This window comes from Gorilla gorilla, chromosome 18 (assembly GCF_029281585.2).
Source record: "Gorilla gorilla gorilla isolate KB3781 chromosome 18, NHGRI_mGorGor1-v2.1_pri, whole genome shotgun sequence".
NCBI lineage: Eukaryota > Metazoa > Chordata > Mammalia > Primates > Hominidae > Gorilla > Gorilla gorilla.
Genome location: NC_073242.2, coordinates 22,727,482 through 22,748,975, shown reverse-complemented (window position 1 = coordinate 22,748,975; position 21,494 = coordinate 22,727,482). Strand labels below are relative to the sequence as shown.

The 21,494-nt window shown below is 43.1% G+C and overlaps 1 protein-coding gene across 1 annotated transcript in view; it reads left to right on the top strand.

Moving 5' to 3' along the window:
- Positions 1 to 220: 220 nt before the first annotated feature.
- Positions 221 to 21,494, top strand: part of USP31 (ubiquitin specific peptidase 31) — an 88,420-nt gene continuing 67,146 nt past the window's right edge. Inside the window, exon 1 of the mRNA XM_019012721.4 lies at positions 221 to 1,044. Coding sequence (XP_018868266.4) covers positions 403 to 1,044 — 642 coding nt within the window. The 5' untranslated portion in view covers positions 221 to 402. The remainder of the gene's footprint in view (positions 1,045 to 21,494) is intronic.

Genomic DNA, 21,494 nt, shown 5'->3' with positions numbered 1-21,494 from the left:
ACGGGAGCCCAGCCTTTTCCTCCAAGCCGGGACGGCGCCCACACTAGACATGGCCTCCCTCGGGCTTCACGCAGCAGGACCGCGCCCGCAGCCTCCAGGCATCGCGTCCGGCTGGAGAGGCAGCTACCGTCCCACAGTGAATATGGCGGCCGAGGCGGCTTCAGCGCCGGGCGGGCGGCGCCGGGAGGCGCGTCACGTGAGCGGCCCAGCTGGGCGGACCGCGCGCGCGCCCGCTGGCCCCGCCGGCCGCCGCTCGCTCGCTGGCTCGGCTGCGCTTTGAGGTGTGTGGGGCGTCGAGCCCCCGGGCCCGGTGAGGCGCGGCGCTGTGGGATGCGGCGGCGGCCGTGGCGGGGCCGCGGGCCGGGCGGGCGGGCGCGGTGATGAGTGTCTGCGGCCGCCGCCATGTCCAAGGTAACGGCGCCTGGGTCCGGGCCGCCGGCGGCGGCGAGCGGGAAGGAGAAGCGCTCCTTCAGCAAGCGGCTGTTTCGGAGCGGCCGCGCTGGCGGCGGCGGCGCGGGGGGCCCCGGGGCGTCCGGGCCGGCCGCGCCCTCCTCGCCCTCCTCGCCCTCCTCGCCCTCCTCTGCACGCTCGGTGGGCAGCTTCATGAGCCGCGTTCTCAAGACGCTGTCCACGCTCTCGCACCTTAGCTCTGAGGGCGCCGCCCCAGACCGCGGCGGCCTCCGCAGCTGTTTCCCGCCCGGGCCGGCCGCCGCGCCCACGCCGCCGCCGTGCCCCCCGCCGCCGGCCTCTCCCGCGCCGCCCGCTTGCGCCGCCGAGCCGGTGCCCGGCGTGGCGGGGCTCCGCAACCACGGCAACACGTGCTTCATGAACGCCACGCTGCAGTGCCTCAGCAACACCGAGCTCTTCGCCGAGTACCTGGCGCTGGGCCAGTACCGGGCGGGGCGGTCCGAGCCCTCGCCTGACCCGGAGCAGCCTGCGGGCCGCGGCGCGCAGGGCCAGGGCGAGGTCACTGAGCAGCTGGCGCACCTGGTGCGGGCCCTCTGGACCCTGGAGTACACCCCGCAGCACAGCCGCGACTTCAAGGTGAGCCCGCGCGCTGCCGCGCCCCCACTGCACCCGGAGCCCCTGGGGCACCTGCCCGCCCGGGTCTTCCTTCCCTCGGTTCCTCTTGGCCCGGCAGGCTTCTGCATTGGTTGCTCCGAGTGGTCTGGGCAATCGACCAGTAATTTTAAGGAGATTCATTTATTCACTCACTCACTCACTCACTCATTCACTCACTCAAACATGTATTTATTGAGAACTTACTACATACGTGCCCATACTCTGTGATAATAGGCAGTGGGGGTGAAGTTGCAGTGAACAAGACTGTCCGCCTTCATGGAACTTGCATTTTTGTGGGGTGGGAGTGTTGAGCATGGGTTCAAATCCTGGTTCTGCCGCTTACTAGCAATGTGACCTCGGGTAAGTTAAGCAGCCTCTCTGTGCTTACAGTTTCTTCATCTGGGACCTACTTTATAAGGTGGTTGTGAGCTGCAAACAAGTTGATATATTAAATCGAACACTGTGGAATTACCCATATTTAACCGTTTTTTATTTACAGATTGGCACTTTTATAGGGTTCAACCTGGTAAGTAAAATACTTAAATATCATGTGTATTTGCTGCTATTATTTTTGTTATTAAAGACTTGAAGAAGTTAACGAGATAATATCAGATAGTGGTTTGAAGAAAGAAAAACCTGCTGATGTGATTGATGTGCTGACAGGCTACTTTTTATTTTTATTTTATTTTTAGAGACAGGGTCTTGCTCTGTTGCCCAGGCTGGAGTGCAGTGCTCACATAGCCTCAAACTCCTGGGCTCAAGCAATCCTCCCGCCTCAGCTTCCAGAGTATTTAATAGCTGGGACTACAGACACACACCACCATACCAACTATTTTTTATTTTTAAAACACTTTTGTAGAGATGGGGGTTTTGCTGTGTTGCCCAGACTGGTCTTGAACTCTTGTCCTCAAGCCACCCTCCCCGCTTTGGCCTCCCAAAGTGCTGGGATTACAGGGGTGAGCTATACATCCCTGGGGGTATGTATGGCCCTTGGCCAAGCCCTCCTTTGCTGTTTGCTGGTGGGGCTGCAAGTGTAGTGAGAGGGTGAGATTTGAGAGCCGAGTGGTGGGCTGGGACCGGATGGTATGGGACCATTTAGGATGCACTAAGAAATTGGGCGGCTACTCTAAGCAGAAGGGGAACATGATGTGAGATTGTGTAAGGGATACTTTTAGGTGGGACATGAATATGGTATTAAACAGCATGGAATCGGGCGGGGCGCAGTGGCTCATGCCTGTAATCCTAGCACTTTGGGAGGCCAAGGCGGGTGGATCACCTGAGGTCCAGGGGTTCGAGACCAGCCTGACCAACATGGAGAAACCCCATCTCTACTAAAAATACAAAATTAGACGGGCGTGGTGTTCATGCCTGTTACCCTGGCTACTCAGGAGGCTGAGGCAGGAGAATTGCTTGAACCTGGGAGGCGGAGGTTGCAGTGAGCCGAGATCGTGCCGTTGCACTCCAGCCTGGGCAACAGGAAACTCTATCTCTAAAAACAAAACAAAACAAAACAAAACGAAAACAGCGTGAAGTCGCACAGGGAGAAGGTTAATTCCTTTTTTTTTTTTTTCCTATCCTAATCTTGCCCAGGACGAAGTCTCAGCTTGATGTTAGCCTGTTTTTAACACCTCTTGTTCATCCCCCACCCATTTTTTTTTTTTTTTTTTAAACAGAGAGAACAAGCTTCAAGTCTAGAAGCGTTGGCAGGTAACAGTAGCTAGAATTTAATAAGGTTATGTTTTTATTGGGTTTCCATTTGTCTTCAATTCATGGCAAAAGGTACTGGTTTCCCATTGGTGCTATAAAGCTTCTTTATAACAACATTTAAGTGAAAGGAGATGATTTTGTTAAAATATGAAAAGGTCATCTAGCTGAGGATCTGCACTTGTTAAGGTCCTGCTTTCTTGCTGACGAACTACATGGCCAGTGTGCATCTCTCCCCGTTTAATACTTTTTACTTATATTTTATGCTGCTCAACGCTGTTTTTCTTGGAAAAAAATCGTTGCTGTTTGATCTTGGCAATTTGAATGGAAGTACTTGACTGAGATAGGGACTGGAAAAAAATGAGATCTATGTCAGAGATCTCAAAATTATTATTATTATTATTATTATTATTTTTGAGATGGAGTCTCAGTCTGTCGCCCAGGCTGGAGGGCAGTGGCCTGATCTCGGCCCACTGCAACCTCTGCCTCCTGTGTTCAATCAAGCAATTCTCCTGTCTCAGCCTCCCAAGTAGCTGGGACTACAGGCGCCCGCTACATGCCCAGTTAATTTTTGATCCACCTGCCTCGGCCTCCCCAAGTGCTGAGATTACAGGCGTGAGCCACCGTGCCCAGCTGAGATCTCAAAATTAGAAAGGGAGAATGATCAGGAGAACTGACTACTGTAGGTCCACCCCCCGCCCCTCACCCCACCCCGCCCCTCTTTGCTTACAATTGCCTGTAAGTAGCCACAGCATTTGTAAACTTTTCGAGGTCAGAGCCTGGTATTTAAGTTTGGTTTTCTCCTCTTTTCCAAAATGTGAAAATCAGTTTCTACAGCATCTTTGTATGTGAACATTTCCATTGCTTTTTATGAGTTTGTGTTCACTTTTTTATCCATTAAGCTGTGAACAGAAATGGGTCAATAATTCTAGAAGTACAGAGACTGATTTATAGGCATGCTTTGGCAGACATGAACAGATTCTTAGAGGCCTGGCTTTTTAAAAGTAATCTCCTGAACCTTTAGTAGGTTTCACTCTACATTCATTCATTCACCTCCCATTTATTGAAGGCTTCCTTAATCAGTTAGGAATGCCTTCAGCCCAAGAAAGGAAAATCCCTAATGATAGTGCCTTAAGCAATAAAAACCGTTGCAATTGGCAATTGGCACACACAGTGATTCCGGAGGTGGATGGTTCTATGGTTCAGTGGCTCGTTGGGCGCAACAAGGATCCAGACCATTTCTGTATTTCCACCGGTTGTCTTTTTAGCTATCATTGGCTTTTTGTTCTTATGTTTGTCACCTCATGGTTGTCCAATGATGGCAGCCACACCACCCGGCATTCTACCCAGGACGGCAGGAAGTCATTAGGGAAATAAAAATTCTTCCAGAAGCCCCCTCAGCAGGCTTCTGCTGATATTTCCTTGGCTATAACCATGTCAGTTGGCTGTCACGGAGGCTGGAGGGTGGGTATTTGGGTTTTCCTGTCTTCATAGAGGAGATGAGTAAAGGAGGGGTTTACCTCCCAGGGAGCTATGAAGAGCTGAGTCGAGTAGGATCTAGGAAGTTCCCTGAGACAGCGCTTCTCACGCGTCAGTGTGCACATAATTCACCTGGGGATCTTGCTACAAAGGAAATTGAGATTCGGTAGAGCTGGAGTGGTGCCCAAGATTCTGCATTTCTAACAAGCTCCCTGGTGATGCCAGTGCTTTTGGCTCAAGGACCATCCTGTGTATAGCAGGCATCAAGGAACAAGGAAAGCATTACCAAAAAGGTGGCTCCTGAGCAGTGTTCTGAAAGATGAATAGAAATTTGCGGGGCAAGGAAGTGGTGGAGTCGCATGAAAGGGTGTGTGGTTTTGGGAAATAGACATTTAGTGGCTGGCTGCACCGTAGAGAGCAGTGGGGGTGCAGGAAGCCTGGGAGAAGAGTGTTGGAAACGCACTGTGAAGGGCTTCGTGAGCTATGCTGGTTTGGATTTCATCCTCTGCAAGTTGAAAATCCAGAGGTGATTTTTAAGCAAGGAAGTGATATAATTAGATTCTTTTCCCCTTTTTATTCCCCCGGTTAGGTAACTCTGGCAAATTGATTACTTTTTAAAAAAAGGTTTTATTTTAGCTAAATTTGATGGGTATTATTTTGAATATAAAGAAAGTTGAATGCTAAGGCAGGACGCAGTGGCTCATGTCTGTAATCCCAGCACTTTGGGGGGCCAAGGTGGGTGGATCACTTGAGACCAAGAGTTCCAGACCAGCCTGGACAACATGGTGAAACCCTATCTCTACTAAAAAAATACAAAAAGTAGCCGAGCGTGGTGGCACACACCTGTAATCCCAGCTACTCGGGAGGCTGAGGCACGAGAATCTCTTGAACCCAGGAGGTGGAGGTTGCAGTGAGCAGAGATCATGTCACTGTGCTCCAGCCTGGGTGACAGAGTGAGACTCTGCCTCAAAAAAAGGAAAAAAAAAAAAGTTAAACACCAGAAGATGGACCTGAGGCATACCTCACTGTGCTTCGCCTGCTTGGGGTGGACATCGTTATTTCATTCAGATATTCTTCACTTTCAGATCGCTCACATTCAGCCTTAGAATCCTGCTCAGTTCTAGAAGGGCTCCAGGCAGCCACCACCACCTAGTTGAAGTTGGCAGAGGAGATAAAACCAATTTGGCATCTTGAGATAGTTTACCTTGAGGTTAGAAAAGCACTTACTATGTCTTTGTGCTTTTATTATCTTAAAACTTTAAGTTACTAATGCTTTTCTTTGTAAGTTTTTCAATTAGAGTTCTTTCTTCCTTTTTAACCACATTGATTTGAGTTTTAGGAGCTTGCCAAGTAGATGGTTTTTGGTTTTGGATGGGCTAGATGGTTGTTAAAGTTGGGTTTTCATTTCCCAGGATGAAATGAGTTGACTAGCTCAGCCTTGATATGCTGTAAAAAATGTCACTAGCCATGACCTTTATCCTTTCTCTTTTTACACAGATTTTTTGTTTGTTTGTTTGTTTCCTACTCTTAGAGCACTGGTTTTCAACACAGGCACTTTTGCCTGTCCTCACCCCACCCTGCTCCCACCCCCTGGGACATTTGTCGATGTCTAGAACCCTACTTGGTTGTCACAGCTGGGATCAGGGTGCTACTGGCATGTGGTGGTAGATTCCAGGGATGCTGCTAAATGTCACACAATGTGCAGGACAGCCCCCCTTAATAAAGGATTTTCACCCCAAAGTGTCAATAGTGCTGAGGCTGAGAAACTGTTTGGAGGAAAGTTCGGAGACTCAGCGCAAGTTTCCTTTTACTTCCCCAGCCTTTAAAATGGTTACCTTGTTATCTCTTGCTCTCTCTCTCTCTCTCCCCCCCAACCTCTCCCTCTCTCTTTCTCCTTCTCTGTCTCTGAGTGTGTATATGTGTTTGCAGCAGCACTAGGGCAAAACTTGGGCTTCACTGGCAGGACCCTTGCATCACTTTCCTAGTAAAATAGTGAGAGTAAATAAATCACTTTGAATACATTAATATGCCATTTTAAAGGGAATCAGCTTATTGCTTTCATAGGAGCATGGGTGCCCCAGATTCTTACAAATGCTTTCTGAGTTTTAGAGCTCAGAGCCGTTTTGCAACAAGTAAAAAGATGGATGGTCATCTTTCAAGCAAGAAAGATAAATTTTATGGCAGCAGTTTTTAAATTGTGCTGGCAAAGAACAGCTAGCACAGAGTGATCTATTGATAAAAGAATTGTGGGGACTCCTTCCAGATTTGCAGTGAAACAAATGGTAATTGATGAATAGAATTCTCTCTCCCATTTTTTTTTCCCTTGAACTTTGGTGCCTTGTGGTGCTTATTTATTAGTGAGAATTCTCAAGTCACAAAAGGAATAAACTTGTATAAGAGGCTAGTGGTGAACAACCTGGCAATCAGAGGCTCACACTTGCTGAGTTTCCCAGCCTGCTTTTCCATGCACTCATGCTGGGGGTTCTGGTGCTATGCTGCAAACCCATGGTACACAGTTTTTTTCTGGTTTGTGTCGAGCTCTTTAGTATACTGATATTTCAGTGTTTTCCACAAAGCACGCTGACTTCAGGGTGTCCCTTGGAAAAAATGAAATTGTGTAGGTCACATTTAGCTTTGTGACAGAGTATAAAATAAAAAGTACATCCCTTCCTGGTCAGTTCTCTGGTCCATCAAATGCCATCTCTTGAGTTTTAGCAAAGCTCCACATCTCTGAGGGAGAAAGTTGATAGAATCATGAAGTTTTAGACTTGGAAGGAGACTTGGATGTGGTGTGAGTAGTCCCTAGCCTTTCAGGATGAGGGAACTGAGTTCACCCACTAGCTAGAGGTTGAGGGAGCAGAACCAGAATTCTGACTTCCACTGACTGTGAACTCTGTGTACCCCTGCACTGCTGGTGCACAAACTGCGTCCTGGGCCTGGGTGGCCTTATCAGTAGAAGCAATGAAACGACAGGTCTCAACAGAACACATACATGGGCAGAGGGGACGTGCTGAAACGTGTAACATTTTTTCCTCTGAGACTGTGGTGCTGAATTGGAGTGAAAATAAGGTCATCTGCAGCTAGCTTCACATTTGTGCCATTGCTCCTCAGGCTTAGGTGTTTTTGGAAGTCTTTCTTAAAACACATTCCTTTCAGACTGTTTCAACACGTATATCAACACATGTGGATCTCTCTCCAGTAAGCTTTGAGCTGATGTTTGCCACATCTTACCAAGTTTGGTAAAAGTGAAGTGTAAGAATTAAAATAAATTTTCCCTGAGGACTAATTGAGGAATAAAAATACATGGGGTAATTATGAACTCCATATTTTGGACCTGTATCACATTTGCTGCACAGTTATTGTTAGTTTAGGTAAGGGGCTGGGAATACAGGATTAAGTACAAAGGTTATAGGACTAGGTTCTTGCTGTCAGAGAACTTAGCTGCTTATAGAGAAGCTGTTTTAAGTTGTACTGATGAGGAAAGTTCACTGGGAGCTCAGAGAGAGGTGAGATCATTGTGTACGAAAGTGTAAGTAGAAAGATTTCATTTATTCATCCTTTTATTTGTTGTCAGCAATTAAGCATCTACAAATTTGATTTTCTAACTCCATGCCACATATTGTACAAGTCATTTGTTATATAGTGGAAAACAAAGTGATATGATAATGGTAAAAAAATTGTAAAAGGCCATGTGGTCCCTTCCTTTATGGAACTTTTATTGCCACAGAGGAGGCAGATATTATTCAATAAACACTGGTAAATATGAAATTAAAAATTACAGTAGGCCAGACATGGTGGCATGCGCCTGTAATCCCAGCACTTTGGGAGGCCGTGGTAGGCAGATAGCTTGAGCTCAGGAGTTCAAGACCAGCCTGGGCAACAGGCGAAACCCTGTCTCTCCAAAAAGTACAAAAATTAGCCGGGCGTGGTGGCACACACCTGTGGTTCCAGCTACTTCGGAGGCTGAGGTGGGAAGATCACCTGAGCCAAGAGGTCAAGGCTGTGGTGAGCTGAGATTGTGCCACTGCCCTCTGGCCTGGGCTACAGAGTGAGACCCTGTGTCCAAAAAAAAAAAAAAAAAAATTATTGTATAAGTGCTAAAGAGAAATAGATAGGTGTATGAGAGGGAATAATGGGTGTGACCAGGCAGGAAGAATAAAGTGCAGAAGGCGCTATAGTTGGAAAGAGCTGAGGGTACACTTGAAAGTCTGACAGATCTTGTTTGCAGCTAGAGAGAGCCAGGAGGAGAGCGGGATGGAGGAGGTGGAGAGGCAGGGGCCGGGTAGGCAGAGGCCGAGTCTGCCTTGTGTAGCTGTAGTGCCTTACAGACCAAGGTAAGGGGTTTAGATTTTATTCCAAGAGTCAGGGGGGCTGTTATAGGCTTTAAACAGAGTCCTGGTATGATCTTGTGAAAATGTGAAGTGGTCATTCTGGGCTCTGAATAGTGAGTAGAATGGAGGCAGAGACCAGTCAGGAGGCTTTTGTGATGGACTGGGTAAAAGGGATGGTGGAGGGAGGTGGAGAAGTGGATGGATTTAAGATGTGTCTGGAGGTAGACTCTTGACAGAACTTGCTAATGGATTGATTTGTGGCAAGACACTGGAGCAGAGAACGTTGAGGAGAGCATCCAGAATAACTCCCACCTGTTTTCCTGAGCAACTGGGTGATCGCTGGGGCTGTATACCTATTTGAGGAGAAGCAGTTTTGGGGGAGTCAGGAATTCAGGTTCAGATATGTTAAATAGTACACTCATGAGATGTCTAGTAGGCAGCTGGGTAAGGAACTCAGAAGATAAGATAAACATTTTGGAGGCGTTACCAGTAGATGGTATTTAAAGCCATGGGCTATAGACTTAGAATGGGATTTGAAGATAAATAAAACATTGATAGTTAAGGGGAAGAGAGACGACATTCTAGGTTGCTAGGGAAATATTCTGAGCAGAGGTATAGATATAGCATGGTCTGGGGGCAGAGAGCCTTGATTTGGAGCAGATTCTCGGCCTTGGCACTGTTGCTATTTTGGGCTGGCTAATTCTTTGTTGTTGGGGGCTGTCCTGGCACTGTAGGATGTTTAGCAGAATCCCTGGCCTTCACCCACTAGATGTGGTTGTACTCCCCCCTACTCCAAGTCATGGCAATTAAAAATGTCTCCAGATACTGCCAAATGTCCCTTGGCAGCAAAATTGAGAACCACTGATTTGGAATGAAGGGGAGATAAATTTAGATAACTGGGGAGAGGAGAGGGGGCACATTATGGATGGCTTTGAGAGTCTGTCACAACAGTTTAGCCTTGAGGCTGCAATCAGTAGTGATTCAATTGAGCCTTCTTTTTTTTTTTTTTTTTTTTTTTTTTGAGACGGAGTCTCGCTCTGTCGCCCAGGCTGGAGTGCAGTGGCGCGATCTCGGCTCACTGCAAGCTCCGCCTCCCAGGTTCACGCCATTCTCCTGCCTCAGCCTCCCGCGTAGCTGGGACTACAGGCGCCCGCCACCACGCCCGGCTAATTTTTTGTATTTTTTTAGTAGAGACGGGGTTTCACTGTGTTAGCCAGGATGGTCTCGATCTCCTGACCTCGTGATCCGCCCGCCTCGGCCTCCCAAAGTGCTGGGATTACAGGCGTGAGCCACCGCGCCCGGCAAATTGAGCCTTCTTGAGTTGTGCAGAGAGATTGATTTGATGAAAACGATTTTAGAAAAATGGGTCTGATGGTGAGTGAAAATGAATCAAATGGAGGAGAAAATAAATACAGCGAGAAAACAATCACAGGAATGAAGTGAGGAAAAGGAGGAGGAAAGGTGAATCCAAGTGACATTTTGGAGGACATTGGACATTATTAAGAAAACTACAAGAGGTGGAGTGGTAAAGGGAATACTGAGATTTCAGGCCAAGGTGATAAAGAAATAATAGGGATATTTGATATAAATTTAATAGCTGATAGAAATTGAGCACTTAGAAAGGGAAGTGGTTTGTGGAGCATGAGGAGCAGAAAGATTGTGCATTTAATTTGAATATATGGGGTTGGGAGCCATAGGATATGACCTTCCCACTTAAGAGAGGAAGCCTTAATAGACAGTTGGAAATCAGGTGCAATTTAGGACTAGCTGTATAGACTTGGATTCAGCTGCATAGAGGTGATAATTGAAGCCAGGAGCATATTTAGAAGGTCTGAGGCCCATGACTAAGCCTTTGAGGGAAACTAAAAATGAGAGGACAGGAGGAGAGAGAGGACCTCTTAAGGGGCAGTCAGAGAGGTAGCAGGAAAACCAGGAAGGCAGAGTCATGACACCTGGTTTGCTTTACAGTTTGACTACCTGCTCTTAGCGCTGAATACAGCGTAGAGCTGCAGAAATATCAGTTTATTTTACTTTATTCTTTATTTCGAGACAGAGTCTTGCTCTGTTGCCCAGGCTGCAGTGCAGTGGTGTGATTAGTGTGATCTCGGCTCACTGCAACCTCTGCCTTCCGGGTTCAAGTGATTCTCCTGCCTCAGCCTCCTGAGTAGCTGGGATTACAGGTGCGCATCACTGTGCCCAGCTAATTTTTGTATCTTAGTAGAGATGGGGTTTCACCATGTTGGCCAGGGTGGTCTCGAACTCCTGACCTCAGATGGTCCACCCGCCTCGGCCTCCCAAAGTGTTGGGATTACAGGCGTGAGCCACCGTGCCTAGCCTGAATTATCAATTTATGCCCATTAAGAAACAAATCAGGTTGGTATTTTGCAGACAGGATATATAGATTTATTAAGTCTACAGATTTATTGAGCACATTTCCTGTGCTGGTCCTGCATTAGAAGGCACTGGGGATGTGAAGATGAGTGAAGTGGCCCATGCCCTCAAGGAATTCAGGGTTTAGAAGGGAAGACAAATGGGTATAAAAATAATTGCAATAGGATAGGATGAGTGCTGTGCAAACCTGGGGGTGAGGTCACCTGAGGGAGGAATGGGGCCTGCGAGTCAATACCTGCTCCGTGTCTTGAAGGATTTGGTAGGAATTTTCTAGGTGGATAGTGGAAAGGTGGGAAAGTCCTTTGCAGGGCAGCAAACCCTGTAAGTGCAAAGGTTTGGAACCTCAAACAACATGGCTTCTTTAGACGATTTCAAGGTCTAGGGTGGTTGTAGCAGAAGGGTACAAGGTACAGGGTAGGATGGGAGGAGGCCCACTGAGTGATGGTTTGAGCAGGGCTGGATCTGGAAGTCCTTCGGTGCCATGTTGCAGAATGGCATTCTGCAGAGGTAGGCACCAAATAATTTTAGACAAGCTTGTGGTATGATTGTCTTTTCTTTTATTTTTAAAAGAATGGTCACTCAGAGGCTAGGGACATGGATGGGTTGAGTGATGATGAGAGAGGGGAAGGGACAGAACCTGGTTCAGGACAAACAGTATATATCTTAGCCTCTTTGAAACTGGTTACATTTGGGAAACTGAAGCAATTTAGAACTTTTCAAAGATGATAAATTCTATTTTAGACATGTTTTATTTGTGGTCCCATGGTAATTCATGAGGGGAAATATTTGGTAGTTTAGGATAGAGTTTTGGCTAGAGATTTCTATTTGTTATAACACTCCAATTCTGAGATTTAAAAAAAATGTCTTCCCAACCAACGATGTAAACTAGCACTAAATCTGTCATTCTGATTTGACCTAGTTTGGTTCTTTACACATTTGCAGGGGCGGAGCTTCAACTTGAACTTAGGGCAGTGTGACATACGTGCTCTTACTCTGGAACACGTTGCCCTAAGGTGCCATTGATTTACATTTTTGTACTTCTTGTCCACTTACGATATTTTATATGGTTGTTATTCTGGTCAGGCCACTTTGGATTATGATTTTTAAATGCAACTTGTAAAACATTTTTTACATGTTTCTAAAGAACATTCGTAATACTGTTTAATGTTTAATGATTTATATGATATTATCACATTGCTAAGTGATAATTTACTTATTCTGTCCTCTTCCTTTGGATGTTTTCCTCCCTACTCTTTTGTTTGTTTGTTTGTTTTACTGTAATGAACATGAATCGTGTTAATAGCTTTTTGCTTTGTTGGATTGTTTCTTTAAGATATATTTCCAGACATATACTTAGAACATCAAAAACATATGGACATCTTTTTGATTTCTCATGTGTTATATTATGTCGCATGTGTTATATATATGTGTATATATATATATATAAAACACATATATATGTCATGTGTTACATTATGTAGGGAGGAAAACGTCCAAAGGAAGAGGACAGAATAACTAAATTATCACTTAGCAATGTGATAATACCATATAAATCATAAAACATGAAACAGTATTACAAATGTTCTTGTTTGAGTTCTTGTTTTCTTGAATCTGTTTGAGTTCTTGTTTTCACTTTTTTCAGATCATATAATTCTATGTTTAACTTTTTGAGGGACTGTCAAACTATCTTCCACTAACTGCACCATTTTACATTCTCACCAATAATGGATGAGGGTTCTGATTTTTCTGCATCTTCACCAACATTTGTTAGTTTCCATTTGTTTTTGATTATAGCCATCCTAGTGGGTGTAAAGTGGTATCACATTGTTTTTTTTTTGTTTGTTTGTTTGAGACAGGGTCTTGCTCCGTCGCTCAGGTTGGAGTGCAGTGGTTCAGTAATGGCTCACTGCATCCTCAACCTCCTGGGATCAAGGGATCCTCCTGCTTCAGTTCCCCTGAGTAGCTCAGACTACAGGTGCGTGCCACTATGCCTGGCTAATTTTTGTGTTTTTGTAGAGATGGGGTTTTACCTTGTTGCCTAGGCTGGTCTTGAACTCCTGGGCTCAAGTGATCCACCCGCCTTGGCCTCCCAAAGTGCCGGGATTACAGGCATGAGCCACCACACTAGGCCTCATTGTGGTTTTGATTTACATTCTCCTAATGAATAATGATGCACTTTTCAAGTGCATATAGGTCATTTGTATATCTTTGGAGAAATGTCTCTTCAGGTCTTTGCTAATTTTTGAATTAGTTTTTTGTTAGTGGTGGTGATGAATTGTTAAGAGTTCTTTATATATTCTAGGTGTTAATTTCTTATCAGATATATGAATAGCAGCTATTACCTTCCACTCTGTCATTCACTCTCTTGGTAGTGCCTTTTCAGGCACAAAAGTTTTTTTTTTTTTTTGAGATGAAGTCTTGCTTTGTTGCCTAGGCTGGAGTGCAGTGGCACGATCTTAGCTCACTGCAGCCTCCGGCTCCCGGGCTCAAGCAATTTTCCTGCCTCAGCCTCCTGGGTAACTGGGATTACAGGCGCCCACCACCATGCCCAACTAATTTTTTGTATTTTTAGTAGAGACGGGGTTTCACCATGTTGGCCAGGCTGGTCTCGAACTCCTGACCTCAGGTGATCCACCCACCTCGGCCTCCCAGAGTGCTGGGATTACAGGTGTGAGCCGCCGTGCCCAGCCAAGTTTTTAATTTTGATGACATCCACTTTTTCTAGTTTTTCTTTTGTTGCCTGTGCTTTTGTTCATATTCAATAGATCATTGCCAAATCCAGTGTCATAAAGCCTCTATGTTTTCTTCTGAGAGTTTTATAGTTTTAGTTCTTATGTTTAGGTTTTTGATCCATTTTGAATTAATTTTTGTATTAATTTTTGGTAAGGGTCCAACTTTATTCTTTTGCATGTGGGTGTCCAGTTTTCCCAGGACTATACCCTGGTTGACAAAATTGTCCTTTCCCTGTTGAATGATCTTGGTACCCTTGTTGAAAATCAATTGATCATATATGCGAGGGTTTATATCTTGACTCTGTGTTCTATTCCATTGATTTATATGTCTGTTTTTATTAGGCGTTATCTTTATGTATCTTTACCCCACTGTTCTCATTGCTGTGGCTGTGTACAGTAGTAAGTTTTGAAATCAGGAAGTGTGAGTCCTTCAATTTTGTCTTTTTTGAGATTGTTTTGCTTCAGTGTCTTGAGATTATTCCATATTAATTTTAGGATGGACTTTTCTATTTCTTCAAAAAGATGCTGTTAGGATTTTGACAGAGATTGCCTTGAATATGTAGATTGATTTGGGTAATATTGTCATCTTAACAATATTAAGTCTTCTAAGCCGTGAAGATGGGATGTCTTTCCATTTATTTATGTCTTTAATTCCTTTCAACTATGTTTTGTGGTTTTCAGTGTACTGTTTTTTTCCTTCCTTGGTTAAATTTATTCCTAAGTATTTTATTCTTGTTGATGCTATTGTAAATGGAATTATTTTGTTTTATTTTTGGATTGTTCATTACTAGTATATAAAAGTGCAATTGATTTTTGCATGTTGATTTTGTATCCTGCAATTTGCTGAATTTATTAGTGCTAACAGATTTTGGTGTGGAATCTTTAGGTGTTTCTACATACAAGATCATGTCATTTGTGAAAAGAGATCATTTTTCTTTTTCCTTTTCATTTTTAATGGCTTTTGTTTCTTTTTCTTGCCTAATTGCTCTGGCTAGAACTTCTCATACTATGTTGAATAGAAGTGGTAAAAGTAGGCATCCTTGTCTTGTTTCTTGAGCTTAGAGGAAAAGCTTTTAGTCTTTGACCATTGAGTATGATGTTAGCTGGGGGCTTTTTTATATGGTGCTTCTATCATGTTGAGGAAGTTTCCTTCTATTCCCAATTTGTTGAGTGTTTTTTTTTTTTTTTAATCATGAAAGAGTGTTGAATTTTGTCAAATGCTTTCTTCTGCATCAACTGAGATGATCATGGTTTGCTTTTTTCTCATTATTTTGTTAATGTTACGATCAATTTTCATATGTTGAACGTCCTTTCATTCCAGAAATAAATCCCATTTGGTTATGATGTCTATTTAGATTTTGAAGACTGTTTTTGATTTTTAAACTTTATAAGAGCTCTCTATAGAATATGTGTGTGTGTGTGTGTGTGTGTGTGTGTGTTTATAAGGTAACAACTTTAAACATTTGGTACATTTGATAAAAATATTTCCCTCATTCTATTCCTCTTTTAGTTTGGTACTTTTGTATATTACAGAAAGTTTTAATTTATATTTTTTAACCTGACCTTTTCCCTTACTGCTTTTGTTACTATATAGCTGAAAATGGTATTCTTGTATATAGGATAATTTTTCTTTGTTTCTTTCTTTTTTTTTAGCTTTGTTTCTACTGTGTTCTAAAATATTTACCTCTTTAGAATATGGAGTTTACTTTGGTGTATGTGTACAGTGAGGATTTCCTTTAAGGTTTGGTATTTCCCATCTCGTGTAGTATAGTGAGTGGTTAGTGTTCAAATCCTGGCTGCACCACTTGCTAGCCTCGAGACCTTTGACACTTAACTCTTTGGGCTTAATTTCCTCATGTGTAAAGTGGAGATAAGAGTATATCTGTTTCATAAGGCTGTTTTGAAAACAAATGAGAGAAAAACTTGGCAGGGGGCCTGGCATTCCATCAGGGCTCACTGAGAGCTAACTGATGTTGTTACCATTGTTACTCCAACCTTATGATCATCCTGCTTATTTACAAAAGGTTTCTCTGTATTTAGAGTTATGGTTTATTTCTGAATTTTGTATTCTGTTTCATCAGTTCTTTTACTGGTGCTGTTTAGTGTTATTGTTGCTTATTCTTCTTTCTCATGCTACTTAAAGTTTCTCTAAATTTTAGAATCATTTTGTCAAGTTTCAAAAACAAAGTAATCTGTTCGATTTGTGTGTGTGTGTGTGTGTGTGTGTGTGTGTGTGTGTGTGTGTGTGAGAGAGAGAGAGAGAGAGACAGGGTCTCATTGTGTTGCCCAGGCCGGAGTGTAGTGGCGTGATATTGGCTCACTGCAGCCTTGACCTCCCAGGCTCAAGTGGTCCTTCCACCTCAGCCTCCCGAGTAGCTTGGACTACGGGTGCATGCCACCACGCCTGGCTAACTTTTGTTATTTTTTTGTAGAGATGTGTTTTGCCATGTTGCCCAGGCTGGCCTTGAACTTCTGGGCTGAAGTGATTTGCCCATCTCTTCCTCCCAAAGTGCTGAGATTATAGGCATGAGCCACTGCACCTGGCCAATCTGTGTGAATTTTAATGTTAAATATATGCATTAATTTGGGGCAGGTAACCACGTTTGCTGAATGCCTGCCTGTCACTGATAAAATCAACAACTTTCCACAAAATATCAACTAAAAATGCTATAGTAGGAAAGCCTGAATTGACTGATAACTGAGGAAGAAATGGAAAGCTATTAAAGAACTGCCTGTTCCCTCAAAGGGTAGCAGGATTGGATGGATTTTTTCGTGCATTCTTCCAAGGATCAGATAATCCCCATGTTGTATGAACTGTTTAAAAACATATAAAAATCAGTCTCAGAGGCAAAATGATTCAGTTTCCTAAATCCATTGCCGTCTCACCCCAACTCCCTCATGTGCAGTGATTATGTCTTATTCAACATCGAATCTCTGTGCCTGGCTTGTAGGAGGTGCACAACGTGTTGATTAATCTGAGAGGAACATGGCACAACCAAAGACAGCTTGCAGAGCAGCCAGCCCCAGCCTCTGATGTTATAAATGTAGATGTGCTGGTGGTGGGCCAGTTCTGTTGTGGGCTTGGGTCAGACCTCACTTGAGGACTGTGATTACTCTTGGGCTTTAAGCTTTGAGAGGGGAGAGGAGAAATTAGAAAAGGAAATGGCGGGCCTCGTATACAGGATTTATGAGCAGGTTGTCTGAAAATAGGATGAGCTGCCTCACATAATAGTATTTTTCGTATCATCGCACAAGCTTAAGCAGAGTCTTGGGTGATACTGTAGGGGGGCAGTCACATGCCTCATGGTGGATTGGGCTGGATTCACTTACTTTCTTTTCTTTGTCTCTTGCTGCTTTCTTCTGACTTTTGAGCTTATAAAAATGTATGTTAGAAGCAGTGTTGACAGTGTTTGGCAGCTTTATGGGTGTGTGAAGAGTGGATAAGGAGGAGGAGATGAAAATAGCGTAGAGGTTTTAAAACAGGGTGTTTGGGGATGGCACTCTTGACGATTGGAAAAATAAAATGGAAAGCCATTCTGGAGGTGGGTGGATAAGTTTCATTTTGGTTGGGCCATACAGTATTTGAACCTAAGAATCCCAAGAAAACTTTTATTAAAAGCTATATTTATTGAATGTTACCATTTTCAGGTACTGTGCAGTGTGAATCATTTAAGTTTTTGGTGACCCATGTAGAAAGGAACTGATCTAGTCTAAACATGGAACTATCTCTTAAATCAAGATAACAGCTGTAATCATATAGATGCTTTTCCTGAGTTAGTTGTTTTACGTCTTCCTTTGTGTGACTTAAAGTTTTTAGTTTGACTCTGCTACTTTTGTTCTATTTGTGCGTGGCTTGATGGATTTTTCCTGTCCCCATCTATACACTTGTCACAATGAGGGGCTACTAAATAGGGCAGTGTTCTCTGTTTGTGTAGTCCCCACAGCTGTTTCCTATAGTAAAGACTGGAAAACAATGACCTCATAGTTTCCACAAAAAAAAAAAAACCTTTTATATTTAGTAGGGGAAAAGAAATCATTCAAAAGTCAGTAATTTAAAGTTATGTCCTCTGTTGCTTCTTCCTTCAAAAATATTATTGTTTGCTCTGCTAATTAATTGTTCATTGGCTGTTCCTCAAATGACCTTTTATGTTTAACAAACAACATTTTTGCAGTGGAGCACGTCGGGATATCTTGTCTTTCGTTTGATTGTGATCTTTCTCTATTTAGAAATCATTGTTTTAAGCCATGGACTGTGGCAGTTCCTAGAGCAATTGGCCAGTCACTGAACATCTGTTGCTTCTTCCCTCCAGCTGTTGGGTTCGGATGGTAGCAAACAGTGTGTCCACAAATAAACAGTTCACGCTTTAGAAGATTTCATAGGACTGGTCAGGAAATGCCTTTGTTGGTATCTGCTTCTACTGGAAGGACCCCTTCTTTGTAAACACATCACTAGCTCAGTATATGTTTTGGCTTTAATTCTTGGTATTCTTTTGATCTTGAAGAGCAAGGCAGAGAGCCATCTGATTGTCAGGAGATTTAAGAAACAATAATAATCACAGTGATGGAAATGCCGCTTATTTGTGTAGGGCCATATCATTTACAAAGTGAATTCATGTACACAAGCCCAGAGAGAAAAGCAAGCTGATGATGGCAGGTTCCATGTGCCTTTTATGGTTCATTAGAGTTCTTCAGCATCAAATGCCCTCCCATTCATTGCTACACTCATTTTACTGCTTGCTCATTTCAGTCCTTTGGTACTCTAGTGACACAACAGGTTTCTGTGTTTGATCCGGTCCCCAACAACATTTTTGCCAGTGAGTTGGATGAGGACCTAACCTAGGTATATTAATTGAATTTGTAAATGTCTTCTACAAAAATTTGGCTGGGCATGGTGGCTTATGACAGTAATCCCAGCACTTTGGGAGGCTGAGGGTGGAGGATTGCTTGAGCCCAGGAGTTCAAGATCGCCAGGGCAGCATAACAAGATCCTGTGTCTACAAAACTAAAATAAAATACAACTTTAAATTGTTACTATTTTTAGACAGTCTTGCTCTGTCGCCCAGCCTGGAGTGCAGCGGCACGATCATAGCTCACTGCAGCCTTGAATTGCAGGGCTTGAGATCCTCTTGCCTCATCCTCCTGAGTAGCTAGAACTGCAGGTGCACACTACCATGCCTGGATAATTTTTGTATTTTTTTGTGAGATGGGGTATGTTGCCCAGACTGGTCTCAAATTCCTGGCCTTGAGTGATCCTCACACCTTGGCCTTCTAAAGTGCTGGGATTACAAGTGTGAGCCACAGCACCCAGCTGAATTTCTAAATGTCTTGACAGGTATAGCGTATACTCCAAGTTAGAGAATGCAGGTCCGTTAAGATCTTTAATTAAAATTAACAGCTAAAATGGAATAGAATCCTGCATCTTGCATTTGGATCCAAAAATGAACTAACTACCCCATAGCACCTATGTGAAAGGACCTGGGTGTGTTACTAGCACGTGACTTACGCTGATGTATCTGCTAAAAATGTTTAAGGTTTTTATGCTACCTTCAAAGAAGTATCTTGATCTGGGGTGGTGGGTGATACTGCTGTTCCTGTCAGACCACACCTAGGATTTTATGTTTACGTGTCATTCTGGAAACCTAGGATATCATGTAATTTCTGGGCTGACAAACTGTAGTGTGTCTAGAGTTGGTGGTGGAAGACTCCCTAGGGGAGTCTTTCAGCAGGGAGAGGGGATTGCTTTGAGAGAAAGCATTTGTCTTTGCACATAATTCCAACTCCTGTAGTTCCGGCCTTCATTATGTCTCAGTCACACAATTGCAGTAGCCTTCTAGCCCCTCTGCTATTGCTAAACTCTGTCCTTTCTAATTGGTAGTTTTTCTTTTTTAAAATTTTATTTATTATATTAAAAAATATTAGATGGGGGTGTCACTTTGTTGACCAGGCTGGACTCGAACTCCTGGCCTCAAGTGATACTCCCATCTTGGCCTCCCAAAATGCTGAGATTATGGGCGTGAGCCACCACGCCTGGCCTAATTGATAGTTTTGGTTGCTGCCAGATGAATCTTATTAAAGTTTACTTGAAATTACATATTTTTCTTTTCAAAAATTGCCATTGCTTTTTTATACAGAAAGTACCATGTAAATTTCTTAGCTTGGTATTTAAGCTTTCTCATGATGAAACCTTATCTTCCCCCCGTCCCGGAAAGGCAGAGGAACACAGGGAAAGAGCTGTAGCATCAGAGACTTTGGTTCAGATTCTGAGACCTGAGGCAAGTGATGCATTCTTCATAGGACTGATAATCAGGAATAGGTGAGAAATGTATGTAAAGTGCCTAATATGGTGCCTGGCATAGAGAAATCTGTTAGCATTATTATTTCACAGTCCCCTGACTACTTTGCTGGCTATTGTTTGTGCCCTATACCCTCCCACCTGTAGTGCTTTTTCTGTTTTCTCCTTCCTGGGTCCAGAGTACACCCCCACTTTACTAGTTTTAGAAATTACTCTTACATTAAAGTTCCCCTAACCCCTGTAGTTGGACGTTATGGCTTCCTCATTTGAAAGCAGATAACATTTTACATGGAACCATGTTGAAGTACTTGTACACTTCTCTCTTAGTTATGTTTAAATAATAGTAATAATAGCCAAATGTTCAGAAAACCTTTCTTTGTGAACATTTCAACTATATATAACTAAGAGGGGAGAGCAGTACGATGAGCCTGCATTTCCCTGTCACCCAGCTTCAACAACTACCAATTTGTGGACAATCTTATTTCATCTGTATAACCTTTGCCTTTATTCTCCCCACACTTTTGAAGCAGCTTCCAAATGTATTTCATCCATAAATATTTAAGTATATATCTCTAAAAGATAAGGATGCTTTAGAAAAATGATAATGCCATTGTCTGCCTAAGGAAAACTAATATTCCTTAATTAGTGTTCATATTTCTCTGATATTGTTTCTGTCTGTCACACACATATATACGTACACACATATGTACAACTGTGCATATATATTTCCTACACTTTATTTAAGGATCCAAATAAGTTTCCAAAATTTCAGTGGATTGATACATCTGTTGTCGCTCACATCCTCTCTCTCTCATTTATTTTATTTTTCCTCTGGCAGTTTATTTGTTGAATGCGTGTTTGTCTAGTAGAGCAGAGCTCTTCAAATTATTTGTGGTTTAGGACTAATTTTTAAAATTTCCAATCTATTGTGGGCTGTTTGTAAAATACAATACAAATGAATTAATAGAAAAGTGACATAAAAAAGGCGTATGTAAGACCAGCCCCATTAAAAAATTGTTAAATTCAGAAGACATAAAGTTATGGTTTAATTTGTAAATACTTCTAAATGCTTACTCTCAATTTCTATAATCTCATCATGGATGGCAACGGAAACTTCATAGTCTTGATTTTTTGTATTATATTCCAGTAGCTTCAATTAAGATGTTCCTCTGTCCATGTATTTCCTGTAAAATGGTAGTTAGAGCTAGAGGTTTAGAGACTCAAGTTTGAGGTTTTTTTCTCCTTCTCTTTTTGGCAAAACTTTCTGTCGTGGTGTTATAAACTTCCATCAGAAAGCCTGCACTGTTGGGTTCTATCTCTTGTGGTGCCAAGAATCCCTGGTAGTTGTTCCCTCACCAGTTAATTTATTAAGGGTTGAAAGTGGTGAAATTATAATTCTAACATTCCTTTTTTACTTGTTAGCTGGAACACTTCTACAGAGACTCTTGTCCAGTTATTTGGTTTCCCTGAAGTAAATTTTGCAGAAGAAAGGCTAGATAAAAG